The 18227-nt window shown below is 45.9% G+C and overlaps 1 protein-coding gene across 1 annotated transcript in view; it reads right to left on the bottom strand.

Moving 5' to 3' along the window:
- col6a3 (collagen, type VI, alpha 3) overlaps nucleotides 1–18227 on the bottom strand; it is a 355278-nt gene that overhangs the window by 322910 nt on the left and 14141 nt on the right. The window contains exon 2 of the mRNA XM_068036295.1: nucleotides 12015–12122. Within this exon, the coding sequence (XP_067892396.1) occupies nucleotides 12015–12105 (91 nt within the window). The 5' untranslated portion in view covers nucleotides 12106–12122. The remainder of the gene's footprint in view (nucleotides 1–12014; nucleotides 12123–18227) is intronic.

Genomic DNA, 18227 nt, shown 5'->3' with positions numbered 1-18227 from the left:
TGCCGGACAATCAGCGGGCCGGCAGCTCTGAGTCCCAGCAGCGCCACCGGGAGCGGTAAAATATCTGTGGAGGCGGGCGAATGCCCTTAGGCGGCCGTTACGTGGCCACTTAAGGGCCTTGATTGGCCTGGGGCAGGCGGGCGGGCGGTTTCCCCCCCACCCCGCCGATCGCTGTAAATTTGGCCAGAGGCAGGAGCAGGGCAGGAAGGCCTCCCGGAGCCTCTCGCTCAATTTTATACCGCACCCATCCGCCCCCATGCCACCATCTGACCTGCTGGGGCGGCGTAAAATTCAGCCCAATGAGTGTCAGTGAGCTATTCGTCATGAGGGTTGTCACAACTGATAGTTGCCTTGTTTTGACCCAACCTGACTGACTTTTCTAAATTATATTAAACAGTTCATTTCAAGCGATCATTATATCCAATAAAAGAAATAATAGTTTGGCCAGAAAGAACCAACAAAAAGGACACTATTTCCAGTTTATTGCAACATGCAGCTTCAAACATCTGTTACCACTCATGAAGCAACCCAGTTATTTGGAATGTTTTGGCAGGTTCAAATGCCCTCAGGTTTCAAACACAGAAAATAGGATTAGCGGTGTTGGCTTGTCAAAGTGGAAAGCTTTGGTCACAGTGCAACGATAAGTATGATGAACTTGGAAGTGATTTCTTTGAAATATCATCATGTCTAAATTGAAATATTCCCTGTAGAACTTATACTACAAGAGAATCTAGTGTGGAAAACAGGGACTGGGGTGGGACAGCTGGGTGATACTTTCATTACAGGGCCTGAGATTCAATGCTAAACAAGATGGTCAGCTGTAAAGATCCTATGTGAAATGAGTCTAAAGTTTATAGTGATACTGTGCATAATTCAGTCCTAAGTTGCAATTCTGAGGTGTCGTAAACATGGGCAGTGTGAGAGGAAGAAATGTAAACTGTCACAGTGGTGGGTGCCTTTCTGTGGTTTAGGTACATTGTTTAGCATACTTCTGGAAGCTGTCGTCTGATGTTAATTCATGCTTTTTCTGACCTGGGAATGTTTGATCAGTAAAGAGTAGAGAGAGTTTATCTTCACATCTGACCATGTTATGCCAGGCCTGGAACTACCTGATACTAATACTAGAGTAATGCCAAAGTGTAAGTTCTACTCTCCTGCATGGTAATTCCTGAATTAAAACCTTAGTCAAAATTCCTGGATGTACTAATGAACATTGTACTTTTCCAAAAGTGTTTTTCTGCCGAAAGCTCTGCAATGTATTTTTCAGTCTTTTCAAAAGTAAAGCATAATCAACATTTACAACCATTGATCAGATGTGCCAGGAAACAATGTATGAAATTGTTTTATGGTATAAATGCCTCTTTTCTGGTTGTGGTCATCTGTGCATCCTCCCTCTTTCCGCTCCACTATCATTGGCAGAACCTGAAGCACCATGCACAAGCCTTGCGCAACTACCTCCTTAATCTCTCAGCACTGCAGATTTTATTAAATGTGTTATATTTATGATTTTGTTCGACACAGATTTTCTGATTAAGAACTGACTTTTGAGGTGCAAACTGGTGTCAATAGTCTATGCCGCATTTCTTTACCCAAAACAAAAATATGCCCTAATTTGGTGCCGAAAAAGTGTAGAAAACAGCATGTAAATTTGTAGCTGAGATGTTTTTGTTTTTATGCGCAGGACATTTTAAAAAACGAATATATTCAATTTGCTATTGTCCATTAGGGTCTGGCCATAGTATTATCCATCTACACTTGCGTAGTCCGCACAGACAGTTCATGTACTGAAAGGGCTTTGTTATTTCTGTATGAGCCTAGGTTTTAACAACACAAGCGCTAACCTTACAAATAATGATTTCAAATCAATGACTGAATAAATAAAGGAGATTTTTGTCGTACCACTTCTGTCTTTTAGAAAGGACCCTCACGTGGGAATCTATCAGCTTACTTGTGAGGTCTTCACATAATGAGCTAATTATGCCACCTTACCTATTTCCGTTGGTGTAAATTTCACTCTCCTCTCAATGGGGTATTTATTCCCTCTCCACATCCTTCTTTTCAATGGGTAGCATGCATGAAGCTACAACTGAAGTTTAAAGATCCTATGAAGATTCTCTTTAAATACAGTTCTGCCTGTTGGTGACTGCCTAGCGATACTGAAGCCCACTTTTTAAAAATTTGTTTTGGATGTGAGCAGCGTTGGCAAAGCCAGCATTTATTGCCCATCCCTAACTGCCCTTGAGAAGGTGGTGGTGAGCTGCCTTATTGAACTGCTGCAGTCTATCTTGTGTAGGTACACCCACAGTGCTGTTAGGGAGGGAGTTTCAGGTTCTTTGACCCAGTGACAGTGAAGCAATGGCGATATAGTTCCAAGTCATAATGGTGTGTGGCTTGGAGGGCAACTTGCTGGTGGTGGTGTTCTTATGTGTCTGCTAGCCTTGTTCTACTAGGTGGTAGAGGTCACAGGTTTGGAAGATGCTGTCGAAGGAAGACTGACCAGTTGCTGCATTGCATCTTGAAGATCATGCACACTGTTGCCACTGTGCATCGGTGGTAGAGCGAGTGAATATTTATGGTGGTGGATGGGGAGTTGATCAAGCAGGCTGCTTTGTCCTTAAGTGTTGTTAGAACTGCGCTCTTCCAGGCAAGTAGAGAGTATTCCATCACACTCCTGACTTGTGCCTTGTAAATGGTGGACAGGCTTTGGGGAGTCAAGAGATGAGTTACTCGCTGCAGAATTCCCAGCCTCGGTTCTGCTCTTGTAGCCACAGTATTTATATGGCTCGACCAGTTAAGATTCTGATTAATGGTAACCCCAGGAAGTTGATAGTGGGGGATTCAGTGATGGCAATGCCAATAAAAGTCAAGGGGAGATGGTTAGATTCCTCTCTTGTTGGAGATGATTATTGCCTGGCACTTTTGTGGCACAAATATTCCTTGCCCCTTATCAGCCCAAGCCTGAATATTGTCCAGGTCTTGCTGCATGTGGGCATGGACTGCTTCAGTACCTGAGGAGTTGCGAATGGTACTGAACACTGTTCAATCATCAGTGAACATCCATACTTCTGACCTTATGTTGGAGGGAAGTTCATTGATGAAGCAGTTGAAGATGTTTGGGCCGAGGACACTACCTTGAGGAACTCCTGCAGTGATGTCTTGGGGCTAAGTTGATTGGCCTCCAACAACCACAACCATCTTCCTTTGTGCTAGGTATGACTGCAGCCAGTGGAGAGTTTTCCCCCTGATTCCCATTGGCTTCAATTTTACTGGTACTCCTTGATGCCACACTCGGTCAAATGCTGCTTTGATGTCAAGGGCAGTCACTCTGGTCTCACCTCTGTAATTCAGCTCATTTGTCCATGTTTGGACCAAGGCTGTAATGAGATCAGGAGCTGAGTGGCCCTGGCGGAACCCAAACTGAGCATTGATGAGCAGGTTATTGCTGAGTAAGTGCCATTTGATAGCACTGTCGACGACACCTTCCATCACTTTGCTGATGATTGAGAGTAAACTGATGGGGCAGTAATTTGCTGGATTGGATTTATCCTGCTTTTTGTGGAAAGGGGATATCTGGGCAATTTTCCACATTGTTGGGTAGATACCTCAGTTGCAGCTGTACTGGAACAGCTTGGCTAGGGGCACAGAAAGTTCTGGAGAACAGGTCTTTAGTGCTACAGCTGGGATGTTGTCAGGGCCCATACCCTTTGCTGTATCCAATGCCTTCAGCCGTTTCCTGATGTCACGTGGATTGAATCAAATTATCTGAAGATTGGCGTCTATGATGATGGGGACCTAGGAGGAGGCCAAGATTGATCATCCACTCAGCACGTCTGGCTGAAGACGGTTGTAAATGCTTCAGCCTTTGTCTTTTGCACCGACATGCTGGACTCTCCCACAATTGAGGATGGGGATAATTTCGGAATCTCCTTCATGGGTTAGTTGTTTAATTGTCGACCATCATTCACGACTAGATGTGGCAGGACTGCAGAGCTTTGATCTGATCTGCTTGTTGTGGGATCGCTTAGCTCAGTCTATAGCATGCTGCTTCTGCTATTGAGCATGCATGTAGTCCTGTGTTGTAGCTTCACCAGGTTGGCATGCTCTCCTACACTCCTCATTGAACTATGGTTGGTTCCCTGGCTTGGTGGTAATGATAGGGTGAGGGATGTTCTGGGCCATGAGATTGCAGATTTTGGTTGAATAAAAGTCTGTCTACAGCACCTCATGGATGCCCAGTTTTGAGTTGCTGGATCTGTTCTGAATCTATCCCATTTTGCATGTTTGTAGAGCGAAGTCCAAAGTACGGAAAGTCCTCATCAGGGAACTCCTCTTTGCTGACGATGCTGCTTTAACATCTCACACTGAAGAGTGCCTGCAGAGTCTCATCGACAGGTGTGTGGCTGCCTGCAATGAATTTGGCCTAACCATCAGCCTCAAGAAAACAAACATCATGGGGCAGGACGTCAGAAATGCTCCATCCATCAATATTGGCAACCACGCTCTGGAAGTGGTTCAAGAGTTCACCTACCTAGGCTCAACTATCACCAGTAACCTGTCTCTAGATGCAGAAATCAACAAGCGCAGGGGAAAGGCTTCCACTGCTATGTCCAGACTGGCCAAGAGAGTGTGGGAAAATGGCGCACTGACACGGAACACAAATGTCCGAGTGTATCAGGCCTGTGTCCTCAGTACCTTGCTCTATGGCAGCGAGGCCTGGACAACGTATGTCAGCCAAGAGCGACGTCTCAATTCATTCCATCTTCGCTGCCTCCGGAGAATACTTGGCATCAGGTGGCAGGACCGTATCTCCAACACAGAAGTCCTCGAGGCGGCCAACATCCCCAGCTTATACACACTACTGAGCCAGCAGCGCTTGAGATGGCTTGGCCATGTGAGCCGCATGGAAGATGGCAGGATCCCCAAAGACACATTGTACAGCGAGTGCGCCACTGGTATCAGACCCACCGGCCGTCCATGTCTCCGCTTCAAAGAGGTCTGCAAACGCGACATGAAATCCTGTGACATTGATCACAAGTCGTGGGAGTCAGTTGCCAGCGTTCGAAGAGCCTTAGTAGTTGGCAGGATAAAAGACAGAGGCGCAAGGGGAGAGCCAACTGTGTAACAGCCCCGACAAACAAATTTCTCTGCAGCACCTGTGGAAGAGCCTGTCACTCTAGAATTGGCCTTTATAGCCACTTCAGGCGCTGCTTCACAAACCACTGACCACCTCCAGGCGCTTATCCATTGTCTCTCGAGATAAGGAGGCCAAAGAAGAAGAAGTGCCACACAACATAAGTCTCCAGAATGACTGGATGGTGGTCACCCCAACCAATACTGTCATGGACAGATGCATCTGCAACAGGTAGATTTGTGAGGATGAGGTCCAGTAGGTTTTTCCCTCTTGTATTTCCCTCACTACCTGCCACAGACCCAGTCTGGCAGATATGTCCTTCAGGATTCGGTCAGCAGTTGTACTACCGAGCTGCTTGGTGATGGGCATTGAAGTCCCCCACCCAGAGTTCATTTTTTGTGCTTGCTAACTTCAGTGCTTCTTTCCAAGTGGTGTTCAACATGCAGAAGTACTGATTCATCAGCAGGAGGTTTCTTTGCCCCTGTTTGACCGCATCACATGAGACTTCATTGGGTCTCGTTTTAATTTTGAGGGCTCACAAGGCCACTCCCTCCCCACTGTATCGACGCTTATGTAATGGTGATGGAAGAGTCAGGGACGTTGGCTGTAAGGTTTAATTTGGTGAGTATGACTACATCAGGCTATTGCTTGACTAGTCTATGGGACAGCTTGCCCAACTTATGCCCAGATGTTAGCAAGGAGGATTTTGCATGGTCAACTGGGACTGCCTTTTTCATTTCCAGTGCCTATGATGATGCCAGCTGGTCCATCCATTTTTATTCTTTTTTGATTTTTCGGTAGCAGTTTGGTGCAACTGAGTAGTTTGCTAGGCCATTTCAGAGGCCAGTTAAGAGTCAACCACATTGCCGTGGGTCTGGAGTCACTTATAAGCCAGACTGGGCAAGGATGGTAGATTTCCTCCCTTGTAGGGCATTAATGAATGAGATGGGTTTTTAACGACAATCTGGAAGTTTTATGATCATCATTACTAAGACTAGTATTTAATTCAAGATTTATTATTTAATTGAATATAAATTTCCCGAGCTGCCATTGTGGGATTTGAACTCCTTTCTCCGTAGCATTAGTCCTGATCCTCTGGGTTACTAGTCCAGTAATGTTACGATTATGCTACCTTCCCCTTATATACCATAGATGTAAGAAATGGGCAATGCATTGATGGAAATGGTGGGAAAAGGCAGCTAACATCACAGCAGCATTTAAATGCTGTTTACATAGAGTGGACAATATTTGGGTGGGTGTTTCTGGCTGCTAGCCTTACTTTCAGTGCAGAAAATTTACGAGTGTTGCTGGGGGGGGCGGTGGGGGTGGGGTGGGTAGTGAAGGGGGGTGTGGTAGGATTTAGTGGAATGTCTCATCAACTTAATTTCCTCTTGCAGCTGCTCACAAATCCTATGATCAAATAGAAGAAAATTTCAACCAACAGGTTCATGGTCATATTGGCAAAGTGGAAAATTCACGCACTTTGACCGGAATTTTACATTGGGCAGGAACCCTGCTCACCGACCAAAGAGTCGGGGGTGAGCCCGCCTCCGGCAGGCCTGGACTTTTCGCTCCCCAGACCTTTTTTTGGCCTGGGGCAGGACCTCCACCTCTCTGAGGCAGGAGGTTCTGCCTCCAAGAGCTGCTGGTCAATCAGCAGTCCCAGCAGCGCCACTGGGAGCGATGGCCACTGCTGGGACTTCACCAAGCCAGCAGCAACAAGAGGGACGCTGAACCCATAAAGAATGGAAGTTTTGGGGCCTTTCCGGGGACAATCGGCTGGGCCCCGGTGAGGCAAGGGGGTGTCAGCTGGGGGATCTGGGGGAGTGTTGTGCAGTGGGGGCATTTGGGCCCTGGGCCACAGGGTGCCTGATCAGGAGAAACCCCCCAACCCTCACCCTGCAAGAGGGCCACCAGATAAACTATCAGAGGCAGTGGGAGGAGGCCCTTAAATGGCAGTTAATTGGCCACTTACGGGCCTTGATTGGCCTGGGGTGGACGGGCTGTTTCGCATTGCCATTGCCACCCCACGTAAAATTGCAGCGGGGCGGGAAGGTGTCAGGAACGGCCCCCCACACCTTTCACTCAATTTTACGGTCCCCCACCCCCCGCTAACAGCCCACTCCAGTGGTGGGGGAGGTGGGGGTGGCATAAAATTCTAGCCTTTGTCTCCCTCACTTTCAGTGTGGTAAGGTAGAAAATGAGAAGCTATGGTAGACCAGTGGAAATTCACCTTGTACTGTTCTTAAAAAAGGATCAGCATGGCTAAAGACATCTGCCATGTCACTAAACTGGGTCTTGACTCCAGTTACGGAATGAGCAGGAAGAAAACTGCACAAGTGGTACTGATCAGAACAGTGAAGTCCTGAGAGATAGTTTACTATATTACAACTCCACTCCCTAAGAAGGCAGGAGAGAAAGTCGTCTCCATTTTAGCGCTCAAAGAGAGAAATACGTAGGAGTGGATACATAACGGCTACAGTACTTCTCGTACAAGGTATAATCTTAAACATTTACAATGTATTGTGATTATATATGCCCTGCAGGAGCTGAAGAGATGTGGCACGGTGAATGTTAGGTTGCCATCTATTTTGCTTCTCCTACATGTCTTCCCACGATTCCCATAGTTTCTTTTCATTTGCAGCATGAGGTCAGGAAAATGTCGCACTACGTGTAGCTGTTCTCTGTCATTGGTTCTGGACCTCTTTCTTCTTTAAGAAAAAAACAAATAATGTGGAGGCCATCAACATAGAATGCAATCCATGATGTCAATAAGCATTCCTTAATAGGGATGAGACTTTTATTGCTTCCATTCATGTTTGGTTCTGAATGAAGGATCACTTACAGGAAAAGAAAGGGGTTATAAAGGATCTCGTGGTGCCTCATGCATCTTTCTGATAAGTTGAATATAAGGGTCAATAATAGAACAAAAGGTGACTGCACATGATAAAAATGCCTATTACTGTGCATTGCTACAAGTTCAGGCTGTCTCCTCTTACCTTAGTTATCCCTGTGAGCTCATCAAACTCCCTTCACCATTGAGTTGCTGTGTGGATTTGTTGGCAATTGTTCTGAAAGCCACTTCCTTTCGTTGCACCTTTTCTTTTAAAATTTAAAGAAAATTCTTTGGAGTACTTATGCTCCATTTAAGACATCTTCCTTCTCGAGGTATTGCAGTGGGTGAGCTCTCTCTGCATAGGAGGATTCCAGCACCCTGAGTACTTCATGAGCTCAACCCAGAAAAACTGATTACAGACATGTAAGATCAATGTCACAGGCAGCAGTCCTGCCCTGACCCAGCTCAAGTGGTGAACCCACCTTGGAGTTCAATCCAGCCACAGTCTCTCTGTCCTGACCTGCCTGCGTTCTGCTGGGCTGTACTGACACAGGCTCACAGCACATGAATTGGATAGCTGGTTTGATGAGTGACTCCCCAGTTTTTTATTTATAGATACAGCACTGAAACAGGCCCTTCAGCCCACCAAGTCTGTGCTGACCAACAACCCCCCATTTATACTAATCCTACATTAATCCCATATTCCCTACTACATCCCCACCATTCTCCTACCACCTACCTACACTAGGGGCAATTTACAATGGCCAATTTACCTATCAACCTGCAAGTCTTTGGCTGTGGGAGGAAACTGGAGCACCCGGCAAAAACCCACACGGTCACAGGGAGAACTTGCAAACTCCACACAGGCAGTACCCAGAACTGAACCTGGGTCGCTGGAGCTGTGAGGCTGCAGTGCTAACCACTGCGCCGCTGTGCCGCCCTCATGTTGGATGGCATGAAGCATCTGATTTATGCAATTATTTATCTGCACTCACAAGCCCACCAAATAATTCTACCTACTGAACTGCTTGACTATTTTGCACACCTATCATCTGGAAGTGCTGCCTAACAGTAATTCTTAATATTGATTGACATCCATAACCAACATTTCCAAATTGCTTCAATTTCAGATTCTGACACGAACTCTATGCCCTTGCTAGCAATACCACCCCCTTCTCAGGCCACTGCTACAGGCTGAACTAAACTGTTAGCAGCCTCTGCATCTTATTTAACACTAATATCCAACTTCATCACAGAGTCTATTTCCACATGTGTGACATTGCCTGTCTTCACCCCCACTTCAGCCCATCTGCCACTGAAATCCCCATTTATGCCTTTATCAATACCAAACCTATTTATCCCAAATGGCCTTCTAGTTGGCCTCCAACCCCCACTCTCCACACACTTCCAGAAACTTGTTTAGCTCATTCAAAATTGCCCATTACGTATCTTATCAGGTCATCCTTGCCCATCATATATGTCCCAACTTACCAATATTACCTCTTGGTTCCCCAATGCCTCAGATATAACATTTTCACTCTTGTGTTTATGTCCCTCCATGGCCTCACCCCATCCTATCTCTGTAACCTACTCAAGGCTTACAATGCCCCAACCTCCCCCATCGGTGGTTCTGGCTTTAGCCACTGAGGCCCTAAGCTCTGAAATTCTCTCCTTAATCCTCTGCACCTCTCTCTCCTCCTGTAAAAGATACCTCTTTGACCAAACTTTTGGCCAGCCCAAACTCCAACTAACTCCTTCTTTGACTTGGCATCCATTTCTCCTCATATCTCCATGGGATGCTTTCCTATATTAAAATACTATGCACATTTCTGATCAGAAAAAGTAAACATGATATTACAAAAGGGAAATTGTGTTTGACAAATCTGTTAGACGTTTTTGAGGATGTAACTAGAGGTAGATAAAGGGGAACCAGTAGATGCAGTATACTTGGATTTCCAAAAGGCATTCGATAAGGTGTCACACAAAAGGCACACACAAGATAAGGGTGCATGGAGCTGGAGGTAATATATTAGCACGGATAGAGGATTGGTTAGCAGACAGGAAACAGAGAGTAGGGATAAGGAGGGCGTTTTCAAGTTGGCAGGCTGAAACTAGTGGAGTGCTGCAAGGATCAATATTGGGGTCTTAGCTATTTACAATCTATATTAAAGACTTAGAAAAGAGACCTAGAGTAATATCGAAGTTTGCTAACGATACAAAGCTAGATGGGAATGCAGCTGTGAGGAGGACACAAAGAGGCTGCAAACTGATATAGACAGGTTAAGTGAATGGACAACAAGGTGACAGATGGAGTATAATGTGAAGAAGTATAAAGTTATTCACTTTGGTGGTAAGAACAGAAAAGCAGAATATTTTTTAAAAGGCCTAAAACTTCCAAATGTTGATATTCAAAGAGACTTGGGTGTACTCATACAAGGTACACAAAAAGTCAGCATGCATGTACAGCAAGTAAGTAGGAAGGGAAATGGCATATTGACTTTTATTTCAAGAGTACAATAATGGAAGCCTTGCTACAATTTAACAGGGCTTTGGTGAGACCACACCTGGAGTACCGTGTGCCGTTTTAGTCTCCATTATTAAGGGAGGATATCCTTGCATTGGAGGCAGTACAGCGAAGGTTCACTAGATTGGTTCCTGGGATGAGAGAGTTGTCCTATGATGAGAGGCTGAGTAAATTAGGTCTATACTCTCTGGAGTTTAGAAGAATGAGAGGTGATCTCATTGAAAGATACAAGATTCAGAAGAGGCTTGACAGGGTAGACACTGAGAGGTTGTTTCCCTGGCTGGGGAATCTAGAACACAGCGGCACAGTCTCAGGATAAAGATTGAGATGAGGAGAAACTTCTTCACTCAAAGGGTTGTGAATCTTTGGAATTGTCGACCCCAGAGAGTTGTGGATGCTTCATTGTTGAATATATTTTTAAGGGTGAGACAGACAGAGATATGGGGAATGGGCAGGAAAGTGAAGTTGAGGTAAAAGATCAACTAAGATCGTATTGAATGGCAGAGCAGGCTCAGGGGGCTGTATGGTCCACTCTTCATCCTATTTCTTATGTTCTTATATTCTGGGGACCACACCTTAGGAATGATATATTGGTCTTGGAGGAAGTGCAACATAGATGTACTAAAATGATACATGGATTCTAAAGGTTAAATTACAAGGAAAGACTACATAAACCAGGGCTGTAGTCCCTTGAATTTAGATTTGATCGAAGTTTTCAAGATATTAAGAAGAACAGATAGGGTAGATAGAGAGATTGCCATTGGTTGGACATAGTCTAAAAATTAGAACCAGACCTTTCAGGAGTGAAATTAGGAAATACTTCTACACATAAAGGGTGGTAGAAGTTGGATCTCTCTTCCACAAGTGGCAATTGATGCTAGATCAATTGTTAATTTTAAATCTGAGATTGATTGATTTTTGTTAACCAAAGGTATTAAACGGCAAAGACAGAAGTTAGGTCACAGATCAGCCAAGAGCTCATTGAATGGTGGAACAGGCGTGAGGGACTAAATGACCTCCATGTTCCTATAAAGACACTTTAGAAATGCAAGTTGGTGTTATTATTTGTGATTTAATAAAATAATAGCTTGACTCATTAAAACAATTAACATATTAAACATCATGTTGTCCATCAGAAACAAGTTATAGAATTACCAATCTGTAGTTCAAAAAGACTGTAAAAAACCTTTCTGTGTGAGCTTAACATGCTGATATTAGAAATAACGGTTTCAAATCAATAACTGAATATTGACAAAAAATGTTTTTAATCACAGTACCGCTCAGCTCAAAAAAGGATCACCTTTATCTGCGGAAGCTCCACCACCAATGTACAAGTATTGCAGTATAAACCCCTATGTTTTACATTTACGTTTCTGTCCATTTAATTTGAATCTCTTAGCTTTTATCAGATGACAGTAAACCGCTAAAGGGTATCACATAGTCTTCCCTCATGCTTACTCTTCACATGTCAACACCATTGATGAGCACAGATGCTCATGACTTTCATTTTAGTGGCTTCTTACCCTGCTGCGTTTCAGTCACCAAGTAAGAGAGGACTAGACCAAGCATGGTCAGCAGGAACACAGGCCGGTGCATTTCCATTGTTGGTATCATGCACTTTGCTGTAGGGCCTGCAACAAACAGGAAAATCATTAATGTCAAAACTGCAATTTTTGTCAAGGAGTAGCCATTTTGTTTACTTTGTTAAAAATGTTTGTGATGGGCACATAAATCTAAGATAGTCACTAACAGATCAAGTAAAGAATTTTGAAGGCATTGCTTTTCTCAGAGAATGATGCAAATGTGGAACAAGCTGTCACAGAGACATCACAGCTTGCAATACTGCTCACCATACCCTGCCAGTAGTTGTCAATGTCACTGTGGCCTTATTCACCTCTTGCTCCTTCCAAGGATCAGCTGCGGACCCTGGTGGCATCTCTCAAGCACTGCATCTCACAGGCCTATTTGCCCTAATTGTGAAAGCTGCATTTCTTCTTCTTTGGCCGCCTTGTCTCGAAAGACAATGGGTAAGTGCCTGGAGGTGGTCAGTGGCTTGTGAAGCAGAGCCTGGAGTGGCTATAAAGGCCAATTCTAGAGTGACAGACTCTTCCACAGGTACTGCAGATAAAATTGGTTGTCAGGGCTGTTACACAGTTGGCTCTCCCCTTGCGCTTCTGTCTTTTTTCCTAGCAACGGCAAAGTCTCTTCGACTCGCCACTCTTTAGGCCTGCCTTTATGGCTGATCGCCAGCTCTGGCGATCACTGGCAACTGACTCACTCCCACGACTTGTCATCAATGTCACAGGACTTCATGTCGCGTTTGCAGACGTCTTTAAAGCAGAGACATGGATGGCCAGTGGGCCTGATACCAGTGACGAGCTCGAAGTACAATGTGTCCTTGGGGATCCTGCCATTCTTCATGCGGCTCACATGGCCAAGCCATATCAAGCGCCGCTGGCTCAGTAGGGTGTATATGCTGGAGATGTTGGCCGCCTCGAGGACTTCTGTGTTGGAGATACGGTCCTGCCACCTAATGCCAAGGATTTTCCGGATGCAGCGAAGATGGAATGAATTGAGACGTTGCTCTTGGCTGACATATGTTGTCCAGGCCTCGCTGCCGTAGAGCAAGGTACTGAGAACACAGGCTTGATACACTTGGACTTTTGTGTTCCGTGTCAGTGCGCCATTTTCCCACACTCTTGGTCAGTCTGGACATAGCAGCGGACGCTTTTCCCATGTACTTGTTGACTTCTGCATCGAGAGACAGGTTACTGGTGATAGTTGAGCCGAGGTAGGTGAACTCTTGAACCACTTCCAGAGCATGGTCGCTGATATTGATGGATGGCTGCATAGTGCATATGATATTAAACAGATTGGGCTTCGCAAGCACAAAGGGCAATGGGATTCGCCTACATCGCTGGATTCCCACAGTGCAGGGAATCACCGATTGCACCCATGAGGTCATGAAGGTGCCAAGTGAGCAGCCAATGAGATTCATCAATAGGAAAGACTCTACTCCCTCAACGTTCAAGCTGGCCTGCGGCAACAAGAAGTGTTTCATGCATGTGTGCACTCATATGCTGGCAGCTGTCATGACTCATTCATCCTCTGGCAGTCCAGGGTGCCCCAGTTCTTCACTCCACCTTCCACTCCCCCAACCACTGGTGGATGTATTCTAGGGGACAAGGATTATCCCTTCAAGAGATGGCTATATAACAGAAGATAGCTCTCACAAGGACCACCATCGAGCAGGCCATTGGGCTTCTGAAGATTGGGTTCCGTTACCTGGAGCGATCAGGTGACATTGTGCCGTGCACTCCTACAGAGTCTCATGCATTGTGGTGGTCTGCTGTGCTCTCCATAACATAGCCCTGTAGAGAGGTGTAGACATTGAAGAGGATGAGACCCTGGAACGACACAGCTCATCAGAAGAGAGGAGGAGCTGAGTTGGAAGAGGAGGAGAAGGAAGAGGAGGTGGATGAAGAGGAGGATGCAGAGCAGTGAGGTGCCCCAGATGTGCAGAAGGGTGGCCAGGGCCAATACAGGACTGGAAGGTCTCGTCAGGATGCCATCAATATCAGGGAACATTTGATCCAGGCACGTTTCATTTGAGTGCTTCTAACCCAGGAGGACTGGAACCCACTTTGAGCTGCGTGTGAAAATAATTCCATTGAAGACATAGCCTTGAATGGATCCAATCTTACCACCAATGAATAATGCACATCTGTCCAGTGGGTTCACTGATTCCTTCAAAGATCTTTGCTTCCCTTCACCACTACATCCCTCTTTTCCAGTTTTACCGTTAAAAAATGGAAGCTGACACATCTGCAATCATGTGTCAATATTTAAAGTGTGGTCAAAAAGGTAACAAAGTGCACATTGTTATGACTGTTCAAGACAAAGCCCCCAATCAAAATATATGATTCTGATTGTGGTGGGAGCAACGCACTGTCAATTCAGTCCTGTCGCGCCATAGGTTGGATTATATATCTTTAAGCTTTCCAAATCGAAGGAAGCAGCAGCCAAATTGAAACAATCTAGTAACCCCCGAATGAGGCGAACCAAATCAGGTACATTTAGATATCAACAAATTAGCTGTTTATTTGAAAAACTAAAATCTTAAACACCACTAAGATAAACCAATATCTAAAAACCTTATAACTTCTCATTTTAAAAAAACTAACTCCCGCATTCGCATACATATGCTCAAGTGTTTGTTTTTTAATTAGCTGCCCAAACAAATAGAAAAAACAATAAAGTCTTTGCTGATCACGCTTCCAATGAATGGTCTTCTGATACAACACAGTCAAAGTTCATTTGCAGTCTTCCAAGGTCCAATGAATCCAAAGATCCTTCCAGAGATAGGGGTTCAGCAGTTCAGGTCAGCAGTTGAAGTATTAAACTCTTCTTTCTTCCAACGATGAACACAGCAAATCAATCATTTGTTATTTTTTAAAGGAATTAATCTGCCTTGAAGCTATTTTAAAATTTTGAGAGAGAAACTACACAAATTGACTTAAAGAGAGTTCTCCCATTTCCTTCACGTGCTGGATCCATCTTTCAAATATTTGTTTCTGCTAGCCAGTTTCAAAGTCAAAATGGATACATTGAAGCCCTGTTCTCCCTCTCTGTATGGTTGTTGCCAGGCCACCAGAATGCACTTTGGCTAACAGTCTCTGGAGCTTGCTGCCTTAAAGAAGTATTGATCTTTTACAGCCTTAAAGGCGCACCACAATATTTCCCAAGGAGAAATAAAAACACAGGATCGTGACAACATTTACAAGTGAAATAAACACCAGTGACCCATTTAGTGCTCCGACCAAAGCAGTGGCCACCAATCTTGGCCACTTCTACTTGGTGCGTTCCTTGTGGGCACGGATGAGGTGGAGTCAGCCTGATCACATGTCTGCTTGCAGCTGAGATGCCCGTGGCAGTCATCCTTGTTGTGGAGGTGCCAGTGGGGGCAGCCCCCGAGGCTGCTGCACCAGCATCAATGCAAGGATAGCCTCCATCACTAGTCCCTGCTGCATAGGTGTTACTGCAGTCAGAGGGGCCAAGGATGCTGACCATGATAGCACCATGTGAGGGATGGCACCCTCATCCTCTTCGGCGACTACCTTAGCACTTAGATGGCGCGCTGGATCACTGGAGGGGGCCAACAGCTGAGGTTCAACTTGCATCCACTCCATGCATCTTTGTGCCATCAGCACCACTGGCCTGTCCATGATACAAAGTGTGGCAAGCATTCTGTGCATGTCAGTGCACTGCTCCTGCATCCACTCTGCTGCTGCATATCGTTCTCCATGAGGTCGGGCACTCTCTCAATGGAGGAGTTCATGCACTCAAAACCCTGAGCAACAGTGACACATGAGCTCAGTAGACTTTTCCATTTGCAGCCCATGACCACCGCTCCCCCACTCCACTTCCTCAGGGAACTCTGACATGTGGATACACATCTGTCACTGTTGGTCAAAGTAGAGCCTCTTGTCTTGTGACTCCAAGGGCCTGCAAATGCACCCAGCTGCGTATGGCTGTGTCTGTCCTCCATCTTCCGAGAGGGACTGTCCACAGCTATCTCTGCCTCTTTCACCTCCTCCTGTGCACTAGTGCCGTGCTCTTCACCCAGTGTCACCCTTTCTAAGTGCATGCGAGGAGCTACCGATGTGAGTGTATCTGTGCTGGTGGAGGATGCGTTTGTAAGACGGTGCTGGCTCTGCTGTTTCAGATTCTTGAAATGGCCCCGGTGACACAACAGAACTCAGGCACTTGCCCTCCATGACTGACCCTGTGGGAGACACAAGAGGAGATCGTGAGAACTAGCCTTTGCAGCAGAAGCCTCTGCAGCGCTGAAGTTTCCCAATGCAGCTGAGTATTTGGCATGCTGTGTGACGGGGTGGAGTATAATCCACCTCATTCATCTACAGAGAGCAATATCTTTTCATCCTCTCCTCCAGGTATGCCCCTCTCTGTCCCCCATTTGGTTCTGTGGGATCACCCTGGCGATTTTCATCGTTCACTCCTCCATTGCACAGGTGCTTAGAAGCTGGGTGCTCCTCCTCCGGTGTTAACCCACTTCCTGGCAGTATGTGCCCTTTTCTCCTGCAATGACAAAAGAGAGCGAAGTAAGGCAATGCTGGCCTCTCTCACCAATGCCAGCAGCTCTTTCAAAAAAGAAGCTGCATGTATCAGTGCTGCCAGGCCCTCAACAGTGCTAGGGCTCTGAATCTTGCTGAGGGGGTCAGTCGGTATGGTGGGCACACATTCCTCTGCTGTTCAGGAGTAGCATGCCCCTTCAGGCTCCTCAGCTGATGTGTCTCTTGGAGATTGAATACCCAGAGGCCTGTCATCAGAGTCTTGTGATACACTCACCTTGCCAGAGCGACAAAGCTCATCGAACCTCTTGCCGCACTCCACCCAGTTCCTCCGCACTACCCTCCTGCTGCTAACAGTTTCAGCCACCTCCAACTGAGCCTGTTTTGTTTGGCTCGGTGGACTTCTCCTGCCACCCTCTGGAAATATGACCTCCCTCCTCTCCTTCACAGCCTCTAGGAGCACCTCCAGGTCAGCATCAATGAAGCAAGGGGCAGCCCTGCTCTGGGTGCCAGGCCTCTGCCTCTCCTCCTGTCCCACTGGTGCTTGTATCCTGCTTCCAAATGGCTGCCTCAATAAGGCCCTTAAATCAGGCCTACACTTGAGAAGTCCCGCCTCCATCCCACATCCGCCACTGCTGGTTAGCCACCCAGCCCACTCTCTCCGAAGGGCTGTGACAACATCCCCCTCCCTCGGGCGAGGTCAGGAGCCAGAAATAGCCCCGATGCTGGGTTCCCAACCCCAGAGGCAAAATCCTGCCCACAAAACCTGTTACCTCTTGTAGCTGAAGGTACTTACTGTGTATGAAGCTTAGCATTTACTAGATTCATTACTGATACAAGGAAAACTGCAAATACTAGAAATCTGAAACAAAACAGAAAATGTTGCTCCGAAAATACATACCTGGCCGTGCAATGAATTATGAAAATACTCACATTTGTATAGAAAACAGTATATTACTTGTGAAGCACAGTGATTTTTATTATGTGGGTAAATATGGCACCCACTCTTCCTTTCAGATCCTTGCTGTGCATTTCCTTTTTGTTTGCCTGTTCTTGTCAATTTATGCCTGTATCTGCAGCTGCATGCAGAGAGGAATCCCAGATACTATTTAATATCCAGATGCAGTGTTTTAATAAAGTCTTCATGTCTTACCCATCTGAGTCACCCATACCTAATAATGAAAAGTGGGCCGATCTGTGATTTAAGAGAGCTCTGTGGTGAGGCTTCAGGACCCACTGCTTAAAAAATGAAGTACACTTCCCATTGACAGATTACCAAGTGGGAAACCTGTGGAATCATTGTCGACCTACTCACCCAAGTTTACATGGGGCACAAGCAGCTTTCAAAGGGAAGTACAGGAGAAGGCTAAAGTGACTCCTGAAAACATTGAGTGTTCCTGGAGACCTCAGTTATAGAGGATAGTTTTAAAATGCGAATGCAGACAAAATCTCTCTCTCTTAGGCAGTCCCTCAGGATCAAGGATGACTTGCTTTCACTCAGTTTGAAGGGTTCTGAGATGGCTGATAAAGCCAATATATGATCTGCAGACTCTGCTCCATTGAGGGGCAGGTGGTGCTTGAAAGCTCAGGAAGATGTGTAGTTTGGAGGTTAGTGAGCTCCCTCCGATGCCTTAACTTCGCCTC

Source organism: Heterodontus francisci, chromosome 7 (assembly GCF_036365525.1).
Source record: "Heterodontus francisci isolate sHetFra1 chromosome 7, sHetFra1.hap1, whole genome shotgun sequence".
In the NCBI taxonomy this organism is placed as follows: Eukaryota; Metazoa; Chordata; class Chondrichthyes; order Heterodontiformes; family Heterodontidae; genus Heterodontus; species Heterodontus francisci.
This window is presented reverse-complemented; position numbering and strand designations above follow the sequence as displayed.